General features: G+C 39.6%; 1 protein-coding gene across 2 annotated transcripts in view; it reads right to left on the minus strand.

Moving 5' to 3' along the window:
- Positions 1 to 3998: 3998 nt before the first annotated feature.
- Positions 3999 to 18669, minus strand: part of MEIS1 (Meis homeobox 1) — a 133797-nt gene continuing 119126 nt past the window's right edge. Inside the window, exons 10-13 of one of the 2 annotated variants that reach the window (XM_033124650.1) lie at positions 9301 to 9359; positions 8086 to 8175; positions 7697 to 7792; positions 5059 to 5587 (exon numbers count right to left, since the gene is read on the minus strand). In XM_033124650.1, the coding sequence (XP_032980541.1) occupies positions 7734 to 7792; positions 8086 to 8175; positions 9301 to 9359 (208 nt within the window). In that variant the 3' untranslated portion in view covers positions 5059 to 5587; positions 7697 to 7733. Of the gene's footprint in view, positions 5588 to 7696; positions 7793 to 8085; positions 8176 to 9300; positions 9360 to 18669 lie in introns of both variants that reach the window. The other variant, XM_033124649.1, reaches the window with a different exon arrangement.

An 18669-nucleotide genomic window follows, 5' to 3' on the forward strand; every position in this document is an offset into this window, starting at 1 on the left:
TGGGCCAAGGGCCTGCTGGGATCCGAAAGGCAGGGGAAAGTTTGCAGAGTCTTTAAAGTGATCCCGAGGAGCTCCTGCCTAAGGCGCCATGGTGCCGCCCACGGCTCCCAAGCTGCGGCTGCCGACCCTGGCACTCGCGGCCTGGCTAGCGGGCGCAGCACAGGTTGCAAGTACCCTCCGGGCCCCAAGCTCTCGGAGTCGCGCCCCCACAGTGGCCATGGGACTCGGGAACAGAGTCTATCAAGAAGCCTCTAGTCCACAAAGCATCCCGGAGCGGTTCCGAGGGAAAGGGACCCGTAGTCCCCCAAGAGGTGCCTCTCCACTGTCTTCTGCGCAGACCTGGGGTCGCCTCGCTTCCAGAGTCAAAGTCTGCAACCCCCTTAGACTTGACTTCCTTGTTGGGGTGGGAGGAAGTAGGATGCTACTGGAGGGGCTGAAACCGCCTCACAAGGAAGGCGCTCGGGGCTCCGAGCAGAGACCTCTGCACCCAGGTACCCGGCGCAGGCCAGGACACGGTGCACCATGGGATGCAGGGGCAGCCGTGTCCTGGCCAGGACTCCTCGCAGCTGCCGTCGTGGCCCGCGGGATTTTCTCTCCGGGCTGGGAGCCCAGCCTAGCCTGGGGCCACCGGCATCTCCGCTCCCCGCCCGCAGACTTGTGGGGCGCTGCACACAGCAACCAACGCTGAGCGCCAAGTCTGCGCGCCGCGTGGGAGACGCGGGCGGGCGGGGGAAGACAGGGCTATGCTTTTACTTTTCCAAATCTCTCGACTTCACTGCGAAGTTTCCCTGTAGGCGCCTCAGCCCCGGGATCGGAGCCTCCCACCGCCGCTCCTTCCCCTCCCCCCACCCAGCCCCGGAGAGCCCAGCGAGCTGGAGCAGGAGCTGCCGCCGGGGCTTGGCCGCCAGCTCCGTTCCCCCGGCCGGGACCCCGGCGCCCGCAGCGCCGCGCTGCCCTGTCTGCCCCCTTCCCGGGCTCAGCGGGGGTGCTTATCCCCGGGGCGAAACTCGCCGACGGGCGCAGTGCAAGGAGACACCCGCTGCCTCCCGAGGAACTCCTAATACCATCCATACAGCTTTAATGCGTTTATAATTCGATAAGTGATTTCAATTTGAAATTGTTAGTAACTAATTTTATGGGTAATTTTTCCACATCAAATATTTAAGCATCAGATTAAGGGAGCCAGTTCCGACACAGGATAATAAGGGGGTTTCCCCCCACCCCCCGCGCCTCCGCCTCCCTCCGTTTCCTACCGAGTCGTTTTTCCAAATCCCCAAAAGATGGCAGTCGAAGCCGACATTCTTCTTTTCCTGCGGCTCTGCGAAGGGAGGGGGAGACCGGGGGAAGAGGGAGGGAGAGAAAAAGAGGAGGGAGAGGAAGGGAGGGAAGGAGGGAGTGAGAGAGAGGGGAAGGAGGGAGGGAGCGAGAGGAGAGGGAGAAACTAGACGTTGCCTGGACTTTTCAAACTAATTCTTTCACACGTTTCTAATAAAAGCGAGAAGCAGTGGTGAATTTCCTGGAAATGTCCTGGCAGAACAGAAAGCCAAAAACGTGCCTGTGGGCTCAGAGTAGGAGATGTGAGAAACTCAGCACTTTCAAACTAAACCCTCAATTCAGAGGAAAAGAGGAGAAGGGGGAGAGGGGAGACCGGGAGAGAGACAGACTGCCTTTTTGATATTTCTTTGTATTTTAACATTATATACAAATACTAAACAACTAAGCAACTTGTTTCCTCCAAGAGAGGACTCTGCAAATTACGTAATAGGAGTAGAGGTAGGGGTGGGGAAAGGTGATGGGTTGGGGGCGGACTGCCGTGCGTGGACGGGGGCTGGGGCCAGCAGCGGATGAATCGCAGACCAGTTGCCAAAACTTTTTTTTTTTTCCCCTGCTGCTGCTGCTGCTGCAGGCTGCGGCTGCTTTTGCTGCTGCCTTTGCTTTGAATGTGGGTAACTAGGAAACAGCAAGCCGTCTGAGAAGACGGAATTTCCAACGTGTAAAATGTTCTTAACGGAACCATTGAGCGAGTGCAATAAGGCGTGAGGGGGAACTAATCTTCCCATTTAAATGTTTGTGGCAATTTTATCTAAATGAATTTTAATGCTAAACGAGGGTAATTCCCCATTTGTAGCGCGTTTACTTCTCTTTCCTGTGCTTCTAAAGCAGGCGAACATCATGCAATGAACAATAACAATAAAAATACTGTCAAGGCATATTATTCATTTTGAATGTGTTATAATTACAGCTGATTAAATATGATAGGGTAAAATATTTTTAATTTTTTTGAAAAATATTTAAATCATACTAAAAAGTAGTCTCGTTCAGCCAGCGTCCTCCTCACGAAATAAAAATAAAAAGCAGGTACAATTATATATCCTTGTTTAGAAGAGGGCGTTTTGGTTTTGCCTTTTAAGAAACATCAAAAACACTCTCAGCACCTCTATTATTTCTCTCTTTCGGTAAGTGTCCTCAATAACCTCCGAGCTGGCTCTGAAATTTACTAGAGGAAAAGCTAAAATAGCATTAAGGGGGCTGTGGGGGTGTCGAGGCAGGGAAGAAAGGATCTGCGGAGAGCAAGGATGTCACAAAACAGTCACACAGAGGGGGGAACGCAGGGAAAGAACACAGTTTATTTTTTTTTTCTAATTCACTGGACACTAATGATCTTGATTCTTTACAGCCTCTACATTCCCTAATTCACGTGTATCCTTCTGCGCTTCTCTCTCTCTCTCTCTCTTTCTCTCTCTCTCCCCCCTCCCTCCTCCCTTTTTTCCTCCCTCCTCCCCTTTCTTTCCCTCCCCCACCCGGCAAGAGCTTCCTCAAGAATAAAGGCTGAAAATAACCAACTCACCCAGGCATGTACTGGGGAGGATGGGCAAATGGATGGTTAGTTTACAAAGTTTATGATTAATTTTTAAAGTAAATAAATGGTTGTTAACTGCTAGTAACCACCTATCAAAAGAGAAGTATTGCACTAATATAGACTATTTATGTAGACGAAGAATTGCCACTGGGTCCAAATGGGAAATTTAAACAATCCCATATATGGGGTGGGGGCGGGGTGGGGTGGAGAGGGCTGCGCGGAGAGGCTGCAGGAGGCTGAGCCTGGCTCTCTTTCTGCGCATCCACGTGTTTAGAAACAAGGCCCCATAAACAAAAGGTGAGAGTGCGCACTGCTGCTCCCGCAGGTGAGTCAGTCAATCACACGTCACCTAGTAAACCCAACCCACAGCTGGTTTCCCTTTTAAAATAGAAAATAGAATTGTTCAGGGCGGGTTTATAGAGTGACACGGGCCTGAATGTCAGACTTGAGTTTAAGGCGCTCTCCTCAGACACATCCTTTGTTTACAAAGCAATCATTGCTAAAAGGCTGATTTTTAAAAACGAATTTGCCTTAATTAAAATATTTGTATATTTTCCTTAGCTTTGGGAAGCACTTTTATAGCAGCAATTTTATTTAAATAAAATTATAAGCTATTCCAGCTTAAACATGTTATTTTGTACCATTTAGCTGGCTGCCATGCAGAAATTCTGTACAGCTGTTCTGGAAAATTGGTTAATAACCAGTTTTATCCAATGAGAACACAGAGCATATTTATAAAAATTAGATTTTGAAGCCTGGTCTCTTCAATTCATGCAGTTAATTTCCTAATAAACATATACTGCTCATTGTAGGTAGCATCCTTAGTAAAAGACTTAACTGTACTTGGTTTGCCATTATGTGCAAGAATAATTTCACTGATATTAGATGAGTAATTCTGTTGGATGTAATCGGAGCCTACAGTTAGTTTAGTGCCCTTAGGCCCTAAATTTGCTGATATTAGGAGTTCATTAAGTCAGCTTAAAGAAATCAGTGACTATTATTAAATAATTTACTTCGTGGTTAAAAATTTCAAGTACGTATATGTCTTAGGGAACTAAAATTAATTTGTATATTTACTGCATTAATCATTAAAAATTTGGGGGGCAGTAAACAAATTTTTCAAGCAGTGGAGTCAGCATGACAAAAATAATCTTGTTTTTATTTTAGATTCAGATTTCATTACTGCACTCAAACGACTACAACTGGGCTTGGCGTTATTATACAATCCAAACTGTTTCCGTCAGAAACGCTAAGACTCAGTGTGCAATGATTGTTATTAATAATTAGCTCCTTGGTTTCTTGATAGAAAAAGGCTATCAACAAGCATTTGTTTATCCACAACAAAAAGTATAATTAGCTTATCCCACTTAGTAAATCTTGTATGCATGCCAACTCATACCAAACTGCTACTTTTACAAAAAAAAATTGCAATAATACAGTTCATTTTTCCAGTCCTTTTTGCACAAAATTTATTTACAATGTCTACATAAATGCTCCAAGGTGGGACTATGGAAAAATACACACATGACCGATGCTTTGCTCAGAAATAAAGTCAACATATTAAAAATAAATCTTCAGTCTATGTTTTTGAGCTGCATAAAACAGGAAGTGATGTATAAGGTGGTGGTTGTTGCATGGGGACAATGATGCTTGATGTGACAATTAGGCTTCTAAACACACGGCCTTTTGGTTTCCATGCCTCCTCCTACCAGTCTCCTTAAGACACTGCCTGCAACAGCTGATTAATCATTGTTGGTGACTGCAGTTTTTCCCATCCTTCCCGATTTACATCTGTTCAGGCCAATTCAAATATGGTGAGTAAATGAATTAGACATGCAAATTCAAGCCCCAGGCTAGAAAGAGGGAGAGAGAAAAAGAGAGAGAAAGAGAAAGAGAGAGAGAGAGAAGGAGAGAGAGAAAGAGAGAGAGAGAGAGACAGAGACAGAGAGAGAGAGAGAGAGAGAGAGAGAGAGAGCGAGCGCATGGCTGAAATCCTAGGCGAGAAGAAAGATTCTTCTGCCTGATAGTTATTTTAATGCTCTAAAAATCCTGCAAATCAGACCTTCCTGTCCCTTGCAGGATAACTGTAAGGCTTTTTAATGTAAGGAGGCTTCTGGAGGAAGTGAAGAGCTATGGAAACAACACACATAGTGTGGAAAAATTTCACATTTTTCTTAAAAAATCTATAAGAAACAACGTAATATGGATAACAGTATAATAGCATTTACAATAGTTCACTCTTTGTTCTCTTAATGTCTTATATAGTTATTTAGCATGTCCCCCAAATTGACTTCGGTATTTCCTGCTTTTTAAGGGTCCCTATGAAGAATTAGGGATGCTCCTTGGTCCAAAGTAGATGCCAAGAATGGAACTCCACAGTCATTGCAGAAAAAACATGATTTGAAATCAGTCACCATTGCAGACAATGCATATTCCCTTTAAGTTACTGAGCATGAATGTCCATGACTTGTCCACTCATTGTTGGGTCTCCTGTATTAAGAACCGTGGGGCTTGATGCTGACATTGGCATTCCAGGGTGGGGCGGTCCTCCATGCATCATCACTGTTGGGTGGTGAGGGTGTCCAGGAATGTACGTATGCATGGGGGGCCCATGACGCAGCTGAGCAGGATGGGGGGGCATCTGGGGTTGGGTATAACTTGGCTGTCCCATACTCACACCCATTGGACCACCCCGGGCTACATACTCCCCTGGCATACTTTGCAGCCCTGTAGAAATTCAAAAGAAAGAAACAAAAAGAAAATATTATGAAAGCGCAATAGTGTGGTTCTGGCTATGGCAACCCCATGAAAGCCAGGGGACATTGTGATTAAGGGAACATGGCTCCGTAAAGTATTCTTTTGATTCATATAGAAGAAAATAAAATGAGAAATGTCATGCTGAAAACTCACATTTTGCGACTATTTTCGTTTCATTGTCACTGTTATCAGGTCAGCCTACTGAGGTCTTATTTATTAAAAAAAATAAAACTGTTATTTGAGGTCTGGTCTCAAGAAGCACTTTTGTTCTCTGAAACATTCTTTACCAAGAGTACAAGAGTCCACTGCGCTGGTCACACAACATCTCCCATGAAACTGAACTAGACACGCTCACGAAGGCTGATTACTTAGCTAACCCTGCACTTTAAAAAATTAAAACGAAACAAAACAATAACAGTTATCAATGAATTCCTTCCTCATGGTTTCTTAGAGCTGGGGGAAAGAAAGCCTTCACAAAACCCTGTCCACCTTACAATGATTTTGAGAACAATAAGAAAAATTGGAACTAAAACAATACCCCTCCTGCTTTGAGGGGCCTCTTGTCTTCTGCATGGATTGCTATAGTTGATGGAAACTGACAGGTGTATTGTTTCTGAGAGCTATAAGCTCCATAATCATCAAGGGTGAAAGGCATAACGCTATTGCTAAGTAGGTTCAATTGGCTTTAGTTCTAAGTAATAGTGCACTGTGAATACGATGAACACCTTCGAATAAGGTCTCCAGGCTCTAGCAATGAATGGCTGCTTAATCTAGCCTAAAGGAACATTTTGGAACTAATGAAAATTGCTTATAAAATATACTGTACCCACAGCTCTTTAATCAAAAAAGATGATAATATTTTTTGTAATAACCTATTAATTTAATTGGTCACGAAGCATAAAATACATCATTTAAATTTAATTGACCCAGAAACTAAGAAACAATATTTAAATTAACTAAGCTAGAGAATTCCATGATGAGGTAATAAGACTATTGCATTCCCGAGCTCAATGGAATGTTTTCAAGAGCTAATTGTTAAACTTATATTTGACTCATACCCAGAGAGGAAGACCAGTACGAATTACCCTTGGCCTCAGTAGTGATTTTAAATAGTGTGTTAATATAATCAGAGACACAACCAAGACTCCGACATAACTGCTTTTAATTTCAGAAACAAAGCAAGCGCAATGCTATTAGGGGTAATTTAGGAAGTGAACAAGAGCTTTGGTGTTCAAAACAGTTTTACTTGTTTGAACACGAATTGCTGGAGTGTCTTTTTAGGAGAGAAAATGCAAGAGCGAGAATCTGGGACAGTTTTCCTGGGCCTACTTCACTAGGCCTGCCACTGAAGATTGCATTAATGATCTCTATTTTTGTATACTGAATAAGTCAAATCCATTTGTCACACTGCAAGTGATGGCATACTTAATTTGGATATAGTCAATTAGCCTGGGCTAAGCCCTGCAGCCTGCTGTGCACACCTCTATTTTGTATTCTCCCTTTTTCCACTGCCACACGTAATCCCATTATGATGGACAGACAAAGGAATAAACTAAGAAAAAAAAAATCAAAGTTTAGTTGACTGAAGCTCAAAATATGCCTTTACTTACCCTAGGTAAAACTAGTGTTTATTTTACCTAAAAGAAGTCTCTGTTTGGCTTTTCGGTGTCTTGCAGGTTAGTGGAGAAATGTAACTCATGCATCAACTGCGGTTAGACAGATTTATGACACTTTGGGGACATGCTCTTTCCTCTCCTTGCACTGCTGCAGACTGCTTACATTTTGCAAATCAGTCTGTTGCTATGACAACCCACTCCCCCACCTCCTGACTGTTTCTTGTTTTGTCATGTGGTCAGTACTGTATAATAGCAACACACAGGATAAATGTACATCATACACAGTATTTATAAGCTTAAAAGCTTGATCACAACCAAGGAGAAAATGAAGGAAGCAAGAAACCAGGAGTTTAATGGAAAGGAATGAACAAGCATGAAGCTATGGGCAAGGAGAACGTAAGAAAATGCAAGAGGAAAAATATTCCTAGGACAAAGTGGAAACAAAGAGCCCATTTGTACTTACTTCCCCCTGGCTTTGCGAGTGGTTAACTAGATGAAGGTTACATGTAGTGCCACTGCCCCTCCATGCCCATATTCATGCCCATTCCACTCATAGGTCCTAGAAGGGAGATAAAAATCCGAGAAGAGGCCAGAAAATGAGCAAAGTCAACAGATAGTGCCAAAGGACCCTTTTTAAAAAAAAAAAAAACCAGGTTCCAGAGGATTGAGAAACAGTGAGATCTTCAGTGCATAAAGATCCTGGCTTCCCCTCTGCGATATCTTAGATGCACAGATGGCAGGCAAGGCAGGCAGCTGGAGATAACAGCAAAGGATGAAGTGAATTTACCTGTGCTGATGGGGGGGTGACACCCTTGGAGTTAAAAATGAGCAACAGTCGCAAAACAGTCTTACCTGGTGCCCTGATGCCCATGTGCTGCTGGCCGTCCATTACGAAGCCTCCCATTGGCTGCCCGTCGGGGTTATAAGGTGTCCCTTGACTTACTACAAAAGTGCAGAACACAGCTGCTTAATAACAGGCTCCACGAGAGAAAGACACAGCCAGAAAGAAAGAGACAACATACCACGCAAGTATAAGTTTATACCATTCATAGCGAAATTTCGGCTCTATACACCTTTGTGACTTGAGTTTTAAAACGTTGTGTTCAAAGAACAGTAAAGATATAGAAATTTTATGTTTGGGTCTCCATCTGGTGATCACATAAGGGGAGTTAAAAGGAAAAAAATTACAGGACTATGACTAAATAGGTACTGACTCAATGTGATGTTTAACATAGTTTCTCATAATACTCTCTCTGAGATGAGCGAGTATTTCATAAGGAAAGTATAGACCCACCTGACCCCCAGTAAACACTGTTGTTGATCTCACTGGTATATTACAATACAGAAACAAATCCTAGAACGATGTTTCTTGGATTTTTAAATCTGCAAGCCGGGATCCCATAGAAGTATTGGTATTTTAAGCTCAGATTAAAAAACAAAACAAAAATGCTGCTATTTTTAAAAAGTTGAACACCAGAAGATGGATATTAACAAGAGAAGGCCTGAGAAATAAGAGCCGTGTATTTATACCACTACCTGAATCCCATGTTTTAACTGTACATGAAAAGCTGCTTCAGAAGTAAGCTGCCTTGGGTTATTAAAGCACACAAAAGCTCTACCTCATTGAATGTCTTTGAACTTTACTGAGTCCCACAAGCGATCCTGACCCCTTTGCCCTTTTGACAGGTAATAAAGTTTACAGCAATTCCACACCAAGCCATGCACCAGGGAGTGGTCATAGTAGCAGAAAGAGCTGGGAAGGCAAACTCAGGAAAAAAAAATAATAACATTAATATATTGAATGTGTACAAAGAATATTGTAACTCAGCATATGATTTAAGTTACTTTTTTCTGTTGTTTTTTTTTCCTCCCCCACTTTCTCCAAACATTGTATAATGATGTTAAATTGATTAGTGTTGTTATGAAAGGAAACTGGTTTCACTTTAATTGCCAGGCGTTCCTAGCACTCACTCCCAGTTTATTTACCAGGTAGCGGACCTCCCGGTGAATGGCTTGAGGATGGTTTTCGCTTGCGTGACTTGAATACAGTCACTATAGGGGACTTGCCTGCTCGGTTGGACTGGTCTATCATGGGCTGCACTATTCTTCTCCGGGCATTAATAAACCTGTAACCAAGAGAGCAAAGCAAATCATGATTCCTCAAAACAACACTTAAAAAGTGGTGGGGTGGGGGAGGTGGAGGAAGAGCAGAAGAGGAATCACAGTGAGAGCAAAGCTAGATCTGGGCAAAATGGTTGTCTCCCCTGCTCCGTGTGCAGTTTCACATGCTGCAAAACCTGTAACCCCCAGTGACCTCTGAGTGCACAAGCTTGGGGTTTCTGAGTTGATTTATGTTTGCCTGTTTTACCACAGTTGGACACTTCCATTTCATCTTTTCATGGGGGAATTAGCAGAGTTTTCAGGAAACAATACTAGCCACCACTCTTTTCAATTGCAAGGGGCGAAATTTGGTGGAGAGAGCGAGATGTTCATAAGGGCATCTGTTACCTCTCCTAATTGGTGACATTTCAATCTTATGTTCTCCGACTTCTTTTTTACAATTTTTTTTTTTTTTATCAAAACCCTCTCTACCTCTTGCAAACCTAATTCTATTTTAATGCCCACTATTAAGATAATGAACTGGGATGGCAGCACACCATCAAATGAGAGAATGTCTGGAGTTTATCACCACTAACTCACACTGCTGGGGACTTCAGAGAAATGCATTCCTTGTAGAGATTTCTTGGGGTGGCTTTTTTTTTGTTGTTGCTCTTTATGCAAAGTCTGAGGTCAAGGCGAGGTCACAGCTATACATTAATTGAACTTATAATCTTGATTTCTCCAACTAGTCCTGGAAATTTATAACAAACATCTTATTAGGACATTTAAGTCACTTAAGTGTCCTAAGACTTTTTTTCTTTTTAATAATGTTGGTAGCCCCTCAAAAAGTGGCTAAGCACTGAAAAAAATTTTTTTTTAAAGTGGTTAACATAAGCTCTCCAAAGTCATGCTCATGAAATTTCTAACTCAAGATCTGTTTGTACTGCGTAATACTAAGAATTACATATCAAATACAGAAAATGAACACAACGTGTTAGATTCTGAAATACTAAATTGCTTTTAGTTCTCAACTCAGATTTGAATATTTTGAACATGAGCGGCACATAAAAAACACAACGAAAAATTTAATAATGCATTATTAATCATTAAAGGATCCACAGTCCAGCATGAATTTAGTTTGTAAGTCTGCCTACTTTAGGTAGGAAAATGGTTCCCCAAAACCAAACACTATATAGACAGGGACAGGTTTTTAAACTAAAAATGCATCTACTTCATGACATTTTAAGAGTCTCAGTATCATATCCTTATGTGTTTTTCATTATCTGAGAATTAAAATAAATAAACTGGAATCTGACTAAAAGGACACGTTGACGCTCTTATTGGCAATACTTACTATATCAGTTCTTGTATATGAAGCCCCTGCACTGCTAATAAAAATCTTTAAAACACAGATCGACAACAAATTGTGTTGCAAATCAGGTTATCATTATCTTGTATAAACCATGAAAATTGGACTCATGTGAGCAGAAGGTTAGATTAATTCTCCATTCTCATTATAAGCACAGGTGTAGCACAAACACCATGTGAAATAACCAATTAAAATGAAAAAAAAATCTGCTTTTTCATTAGTTGCCTTCACTGTGTGACCAATTAGAAAATTATTTAATATTAATATTCTGCATATACCTAAAGTAATTTTCATAGTAACTAACATAGGTAAGACAGCAACAACAGTTCTTTATCTATGGTTCTGTTCATAGCAGGCTCTTAGAAGGAAGGAACTCCATCTGATAACTTTCAGTCCTTTTAAAAATAGAATATTTTATGGATATGATTTATACTGTTTATCTGAAAATAGGAAGAGCATTTTTTTTAAGATGAGATGAGAAGCCATGGCTCAGAGAAATTGAGTGACTATTTGAGGTCACCTGCCAGAACTGTTAACAATTTGCTGAATGACACACAGCTGGCAAATGATAGCCAGCATCCCCTCTCAACACCCTAATAAGAGCGTGGCCACTACTGTGCCACCCATCTAGAATATTCTGAACTGTACAGGTATTTTTACATGAGCTGGTTTTGAGCCAAACACCACTGGCAACAACTCTACTGTTGCTTCCGGGAATAAGCATGACTGAGCATTGTGTAGACTGGCATTCTGATGACTGTACTGCTTGTGTGTACAGACAAGACAAGGTGTGCATAAGAAGATTCAGTGAGCTGAGTTATCTATCTATATTCCAACACTTGCCTCCTTCATACTCATACATTCAGATTTCCAAAGACCAGTTCATAATAATCTCCTCGGGTTTGAATCCATGACTAGTAAACCCATGGAATCATAGGAAATTTCCATCTCAGATCTGGAGAGGGCTTTAACCGCCACCTAGCTTGGTCACTCACCTGAATCCTCTCTCTGACATCCCCACCAAGTAGATGGGTGGCCTCTGCTGCACTGTGTGTAACACAGTACTCGCCGCCTTACGCGAGAGTCCATTCACTCAATGGACAAGGCAACTGTCAGAAGGCGTTGCCTTACTTGATCTAAAATGCTTTCACAGGGACGACTCTTTGGGGTAAACAATTCTAATCTCACTTCTTCAGGATAGCCTTTCAAATATTTAAACTATCACCATCATGTCCCATTGACTTCTCCCCTCTTCTCCCTACGTGAAACATTCGTGATTCTGAAGGTCCTTCTAGAATGTTGGTTTTGTTAGGGTTTTGAGTCCACTCACCACTTGGGCCACTCTCTGTTCACTACACGGAGGTTTAGCTGTGAGTCTTGGAATGTCTTCTGTGGACAATACTCAGTGCAGTTATTCCAGCCCTGCTCTGGTCCCCGAGCAGCGAGCAAACTCCTCACCACTGCCTCAGCCAAGGGCCCACAGGTACTAGATGCTATTTGCCTTTCTTTCATTTGTTGTCATTGACAACCAGATCTAGGCTACCTATAGGATATGTAGATAGGAAGGTGGGACTCCTTTCATTAAATAAAATAAAAAGAACAAAATATTGAAAACCTAAGAATGCCTAAGCACTTTGTCTAAACTGTGGGACCACAAGAGTAGATATACTTGGCACTTCTCACTTTCGAAAACTTTAAAACAATTTTTCTTTCAAGGTAATGAACATTATCAACTCATATAGGACATAATAAACTCTCAGAAGTTTCCCAAATTACAATTCCTATACTCATATGAAACATATATTATTCTATGGGGTCCTGGTGGACATCTTTATCTAAAAATAACTAATAGCAAAATATTTTGTTTTTTAAAAAATCATCTCTTTGATCTTAAAACCATCTCAATATTTGATTCTCGTTAGTGTATTTTATCATTATCCTAGACTATCTTATATGTACTCTCTTTGGAATTATGCTGTGTACAGCAAAGCCATGTGTTTAGATGGCTTTGGGGTGAATTCAGATACCAAAACATTTTCCTTCTGGGCAAAGTAATAAAATGACATTCTCGCTCCTCCCACTATAAGTCAAACAGAGGTCAGTTCCTCCATCCCTGTATCTGTTTAAATAAACTGGTCCAGCTGTTTGTTTCTAAAGTGCCCTTTGACCTTGTGTCTCATCCTCCCTGCTTTTGTGACAGAATGCTTTACTTTCCATTGTGGAAGATTCTAAATTATCAAGAATTTTCTAAACACTGAACCAAAAAAAGACCAAAAAGATTTTATGTGAACTTACGTGACTATATTCCCTTCTTAAAACACTGTCATTTCAAGAAGCATCAGTAAAATACTTACTTTAAGCTCATACATGTGTGTTCAAATATATATATATATATCTATATTTACACATGAACGCATAAATATTATTAGAGCTTGAACATAAGAAGAAACAGTATTTTGGGAGAGAAATAAAAAAGAGAGTGACAAAATTCCAATTTGAATATACAAAAACATATCTTCTCCAAAAATCACAAAATAGTTTAAGATAAAATATATCCATGAAATATGCACAATCTTTAGAATTTTTCATATTGATAAGCTCACTTTAAAAAGGTTGTAAGTTTAAAGATATGAGAACTTTTACAATTTTGCAATTGATGTCCAAACATTGTAGGCCTTAAAATTCAGATGTATAATGTCAGGAATACAGGAATAACAACAGGACAGTTTTTCTTACTCATTAAAAGGGAACCTTGGCTTAACAGAATGTAGCTCAAATTTGCCATACACTGGGCATTTGAAAAGGTGAACCTTTTAGTTAAGTATGTTTTCAGGTTGGGAAACATCCTGTTTGTCTTTCCATATTACATTCCAAACATCCAGGTATATATTTTTTTAAATCCCATTTTGCTTTGAAAACACAATCTTCTTTTGTAAAGTACTCTTGAAGAACTGGATACCTTGTAGGTGGCAGAAGATTGAATTAGGTAAAGAATTCTTATATTTCCTTTTTTCACAGAATCATGGATTAGAATTTCTTCCTGTGACCAAACTATCTCCTTTTTCAAAACAAGGAGTTTTACAAAGAAAAGGAAGATAATGGATTGGCTTTATAGCTTTATTTCACGTCAAAATAAACAGATGTATTTCTTTTTACTTAGTTATTTGTTTAGGACACAAGTCCTAATAAAGAGGAGGGGGAAATTAATAGGGGTGCAAAATCTTCAAAAATCTGAGACATGAGATCATCTCAAAATTGAATTTTAATCTTTGCATTTTTAAATAGGAATCAGACGTGGAGGATGGGATATAAATCCTGAGTTACGCTAAAAAGAAATACAGGAAGTTTAGCTTTATTCTTTCCTTTTTTTGCCCCCTAGATTTTCTTCTTTTTAATCATGAGGCTTTTTAATTTTTTTCATTCTGCTAATTCTACCTATCTCCTTTTATTCTCAGTCTTTGAATACCTGAATAGTTTTCTGAGCAAGATCTGGTAGAACAGCTTTCTAAAGTTGACCTTTGTCCTTTAGTTTATCCTCCACTCCTTGCCCTGGTTCCTTCCCACAAAACTGGATTACTAAGTTTAGTTTCCTCTTCCTGAGAACCAGGAGAGGTGGAGAGATTATAGTGGGCATCCCTCTGAACCAAAACACAAGGTCCATTTGCCCAGTTCCACTGGCAACTTTTTCCACATAGCTTTGCCCATTTCCTATACTCTTACGCCCTTTGCCTTCCTTGCATGGTTCTCTGTAATACTAACAAAATGAAGGGGAAAACTTGCTCACTTTCAGAAACGGCACTTTCACCTGTACTCATTAATTCTATTCCTTACTGTTTACCACCTGGCTTATTCACTGACGATTACGGGGAGCCCACATTTTATGTTAGCATGTCACAGCCAACTCAGTGAACCACATAAAATCAAAATGCTGTTGTTTCTAAACAATGACATGACTGTCACTCATCCCCATAGTGCTTCTTGCCAACTAGGCATAAGTGAACTGTCAGCAGGAAGAGAGGTACCCATTTAAGTATGGAGAAATACCATTTTACAATACCCTCCTATGCCCCAAAACCTAAAGTTATCAACTTAATATTAAAGAAAAGATTTCATTAAAGAGCAGGATGTGTTAGTAAAGATGCCTTCTATACTTCTATTATCCATTAAAGAAAGTATTAAATGTACTCATCTTTGATTAATATTTAGGTATAGTTAGGAAGACCTACATACATACTTTTAATAATAGAAATTAATACCATGCATTCGTAAGTATAAGTACCGGTGATTTCTACATACACTATTCTTTATTCAGTTAAAAATAAACAACATGCATAACATGCATACATAATCCTTAATTGACATAGAATTCATTTAGGTAATTTCTATAAATATTTTTTATAGAATTAAGCCTTGTGAAAAATCTTCAAATATAAAATTTCACATTGGGAGGTAATTGCTGAATTTCAGAATTTTGTCCTTTTTCTAGTCCAAGAATTTCCCTTGACATAGCATTTCTTTCAACTTTATCACAATCAGTTGAATAAAACTATATATATATATATATATATATATATATATATATATATATATATATATAACTTTTTTTTTAAGTCAGCATTTCCTAATAACTTCAAGGCCTGTTTTATAAACAAACCCTTCAGGGAAAGAGTTCTAGCTATCTCCCAAATAACTCTCTGTTCTTTAAAATAAGAAATCAACTTCAAAATCTTTTGCTGGAATTCTTCATTTTAGATTTACATTTATTTATTGGATTTAATGATCCATAACTGGCAGTCTTCAGGGTCCAAGCTTTCTACACTCCCTTTCTCTGTGAAATAAAGTTTCATAAAACATGATTTTAAGACGCTCAAGAAAGTTGACTTAATCTCAAGTCAAACCTTATGAAATCATGTTTTTGGCATCTTTTTCTAGTTTCTCAACCTCCTCCAGGATCCAACAGTTCCAGAACTGCAATACATCATCTGAGGGTGCCGGAGGGTAGAGGAGGTGAGTGGACAGGAAGAGAGAAGGGAGCACAGGTTCTGCTACCCACCCACTCTGGAAACATAATATTGGAATTTGCTCAAATCACCATAAGCCCATCAATCATCAGTCTGGGAAGGCTCCCCTTCTCTTCCAGTGATGGGGATATTTGTCAAATTACTCTGCAAAGAACTTAAATTGTTTAAGACAATGGAGGAAGTTAATCACATGTAAAATTTTCTTCAAAGCAACTAGTGAAAAAAATCAGTAATTAGTTGAAAATTCTAATGCAAAGTAAAAACAAAACCTATGTATCATTTTGGACTTTAGATGCTGAAATAACTTCCAAGTATTTCATCACTTGGTTATACATAACAAAATTTTCCTTGAAAGCAAATTGTAAAATGATTTTTTATTCTAAAAAATATATAAACTTGCTGAACCTTTAATCTGACCTGAATTCAAAGCAAAAGTAGCTTCCTTGTGGGTGGAGGGTCCTGATTTCTTTCGCTGCTCTCTGCTACCATCTAGATCGCTAAAGCATGAGCCTCCAAATTCAGTGGGATACGATTGTGGGGATATCTCCCCAGACCTAGCATAAGAAACACCCAACAGTTAAAACTATCTGAAGTATCCATTGACATAACACATAAGTAACAAAATGACATTTATAAAATATTTACTTAAATGTGACAATTTGTCAAATTTGACTTTGTATAACTGTATAAATATAAGACAAATAGTGGTTTGCTTAGTATATGGAATTAAAATTATTATTAGCACAATGAATAAGCAATAGAGCAATCCAGGATAATATAGCAAAATCTCCTGCAGCAATGAAAAAGCTAAAATAGGTATAATAATATCTTCAAAGAATAGATATGTCTCTCTTTGATTTAAGCTGAACCATTTTTTCATATAAATTCTAATTTTCCCATAGTCACAAAAAGTCAATAAAGTTCCATCTAACTACACATCTCCTAAACATTACCAAAAAATATATGTATTTATTTAAAACTAACTTTAATTTTCTGCCAATCTCCATTATAAATAGAATGACCAGATGATTTAGTATCTAAACTGGGACATTTTTGAGAGTAAAGGGACACTATTAATAATTATGCAGCGCAATAGGCATAAACCATGAATGTCCCAGGCAACTGGGGTTTTGGCCAACCTAATGATCAACTATACTTTTTTTTTCCCCCCAAATAAAATTTCCCCTGACTTGGAACCCCTGTGCGTTATAATAGTGACCAGCCCCAGTATGCATATGGTGTTAGGAATCCCAGCACGCTCTTGGAGTATCTCTGATCTTTCGCGAGGATCTCTCCTTTATTTGCCTTAGTCCCTAAGCCTTGACCAACCAAAAGCTTCCCAGGCCTGGTGTCTCCACTCGTGCCAAGGGAGAATATCTCAAAATTTAGCTTGATTTTGACTTTCACCTGTCAGATTAGGCTATAGAATGACACAAGGAAGGTGGCTTGATTTGAATGGAGGCCTAGCTCTATAACGCTCACTGTAACTGTTTCAATTCGTAAAGCGTGAAACCTCAGTTCTACATAATGTGTTAATGTGTATCAAAATGTAACTTGTCGGTCCTACAATACAAATGAAGCACTTATACTAAAAGGTAAAAATCTCTCAGTTGAGGAGTATGTGACAAAATTTTTCAAATGAAGACATTAAAACTAACAAAATGACCTCTTCTTGGAAATTGTTGAATCTTTGAAAAATGCTTATGGGCATCTAAGTCACAACAGAGAAAGTTTGGAGAATGTATATTTCACCTCGGAGTTGCTAATCTTTTCCTTAAACATCAGACATAATCCTCACTGTGAAAACACTGGCCAATGGCAGGGAGAGTAGAGCAGTATCCAGTGAAAAGATTGTGAGAACTAATAGGAAAACTGCCACTTACTGGCTCTGATATCATCGTCGTATTTAGGTGCTGGAATTGTGATGATCAAGTGAGCTAGTGTTTATAAAAAGCGCTTTGCAAACTGTAAAACCTAAGACAGGGGTTTGCTGAGATACTCTCATTATGATTCTCAAAAATACCTAGTGGTACAAAAAACTTGTACACGAATGCTTACAGCAGCGAGAGGAAGAAACAATGCAAATGCCCACCAACTGATGAATGGATAAACAAAATATGGCATCATCGTGCAATGGAACACTATTTAGCCACAAAGAGGGATGAAATACTGACAACACATGTTACAATGTAGATGAAATCTGAAAACATTTTTCTAAAGGAATGAAGCCAGACCACATATTATATGATAACAATGACGTGAAATGTCCAGAATGGGCAAATCTAGAGAGATAGAAAGTAGATTAGTGGTTGCCAGGAGCTGGGGATGGAGGATGGAAGTGTGGGGTGCGGTGATAGCTAAAGGGTACAGACAATAGAGTATTCAGACATCAAATTATAATGTTGTACACCTGAAATTTATATAATGTTATTAACCAATGTTACCTCAATTACAAAAATTTTTAAGTAAAGTAAGTAAAGGGTACAAGGTGGTGGAAATGGTCCAAAGTTGACTGTGGAGATAGCTTCACATATCTGCGCATGTATACTAAAAACCGTTGAATTTTACACTTCAAGTGGGTAAACTGCATCAATAAAGCTGTTAAAAATAAACATATAATGGTGAAATCAAAGAGGCACTGGACTAGGAATCAGCCCCATCCTTGCCTCTAACGAGCAGAGTAACATTGTAAGGTCTGAACCTCATGTCCAGTGATGCACAACATCCATAACACAGAGTCATGAAAATTTTAATTCAGACTCCCTTTTGATAAACTTCAAAAATCTCATGTCCCTTTGTCATTTGCAATTTCAAAAGAAATAGCATAACTATAACCCAAAGTTAATTCTCAAGAGGCTTTTTTTTTTTTTTTTTACTACATTCCCTCAGAATGAGTCTGGCATGCCTCTTCTGGCCCCCCACTGCCTCGAGCCCCCACTTGGCCCC

The sequence above is a fragment of the Rhinolophus ferrumequinum genome, chromosome 13, assembly GCF_004115265.2.
Source record: "Rhinolophus ferrumequinum isolate MPI-CBG mRhiFer1 chromosome 13, mRhiFer1_v1.p, whole genome shotgun sequence".
Classification (NCBI taxonomy): domain Eukaryota; kingdom Metazoa; phylum Chordata; class Mammalia; order Chiroptera; family Rhinolophidae; genus Rhinolophus; species Rhinolophus ferrumequinum.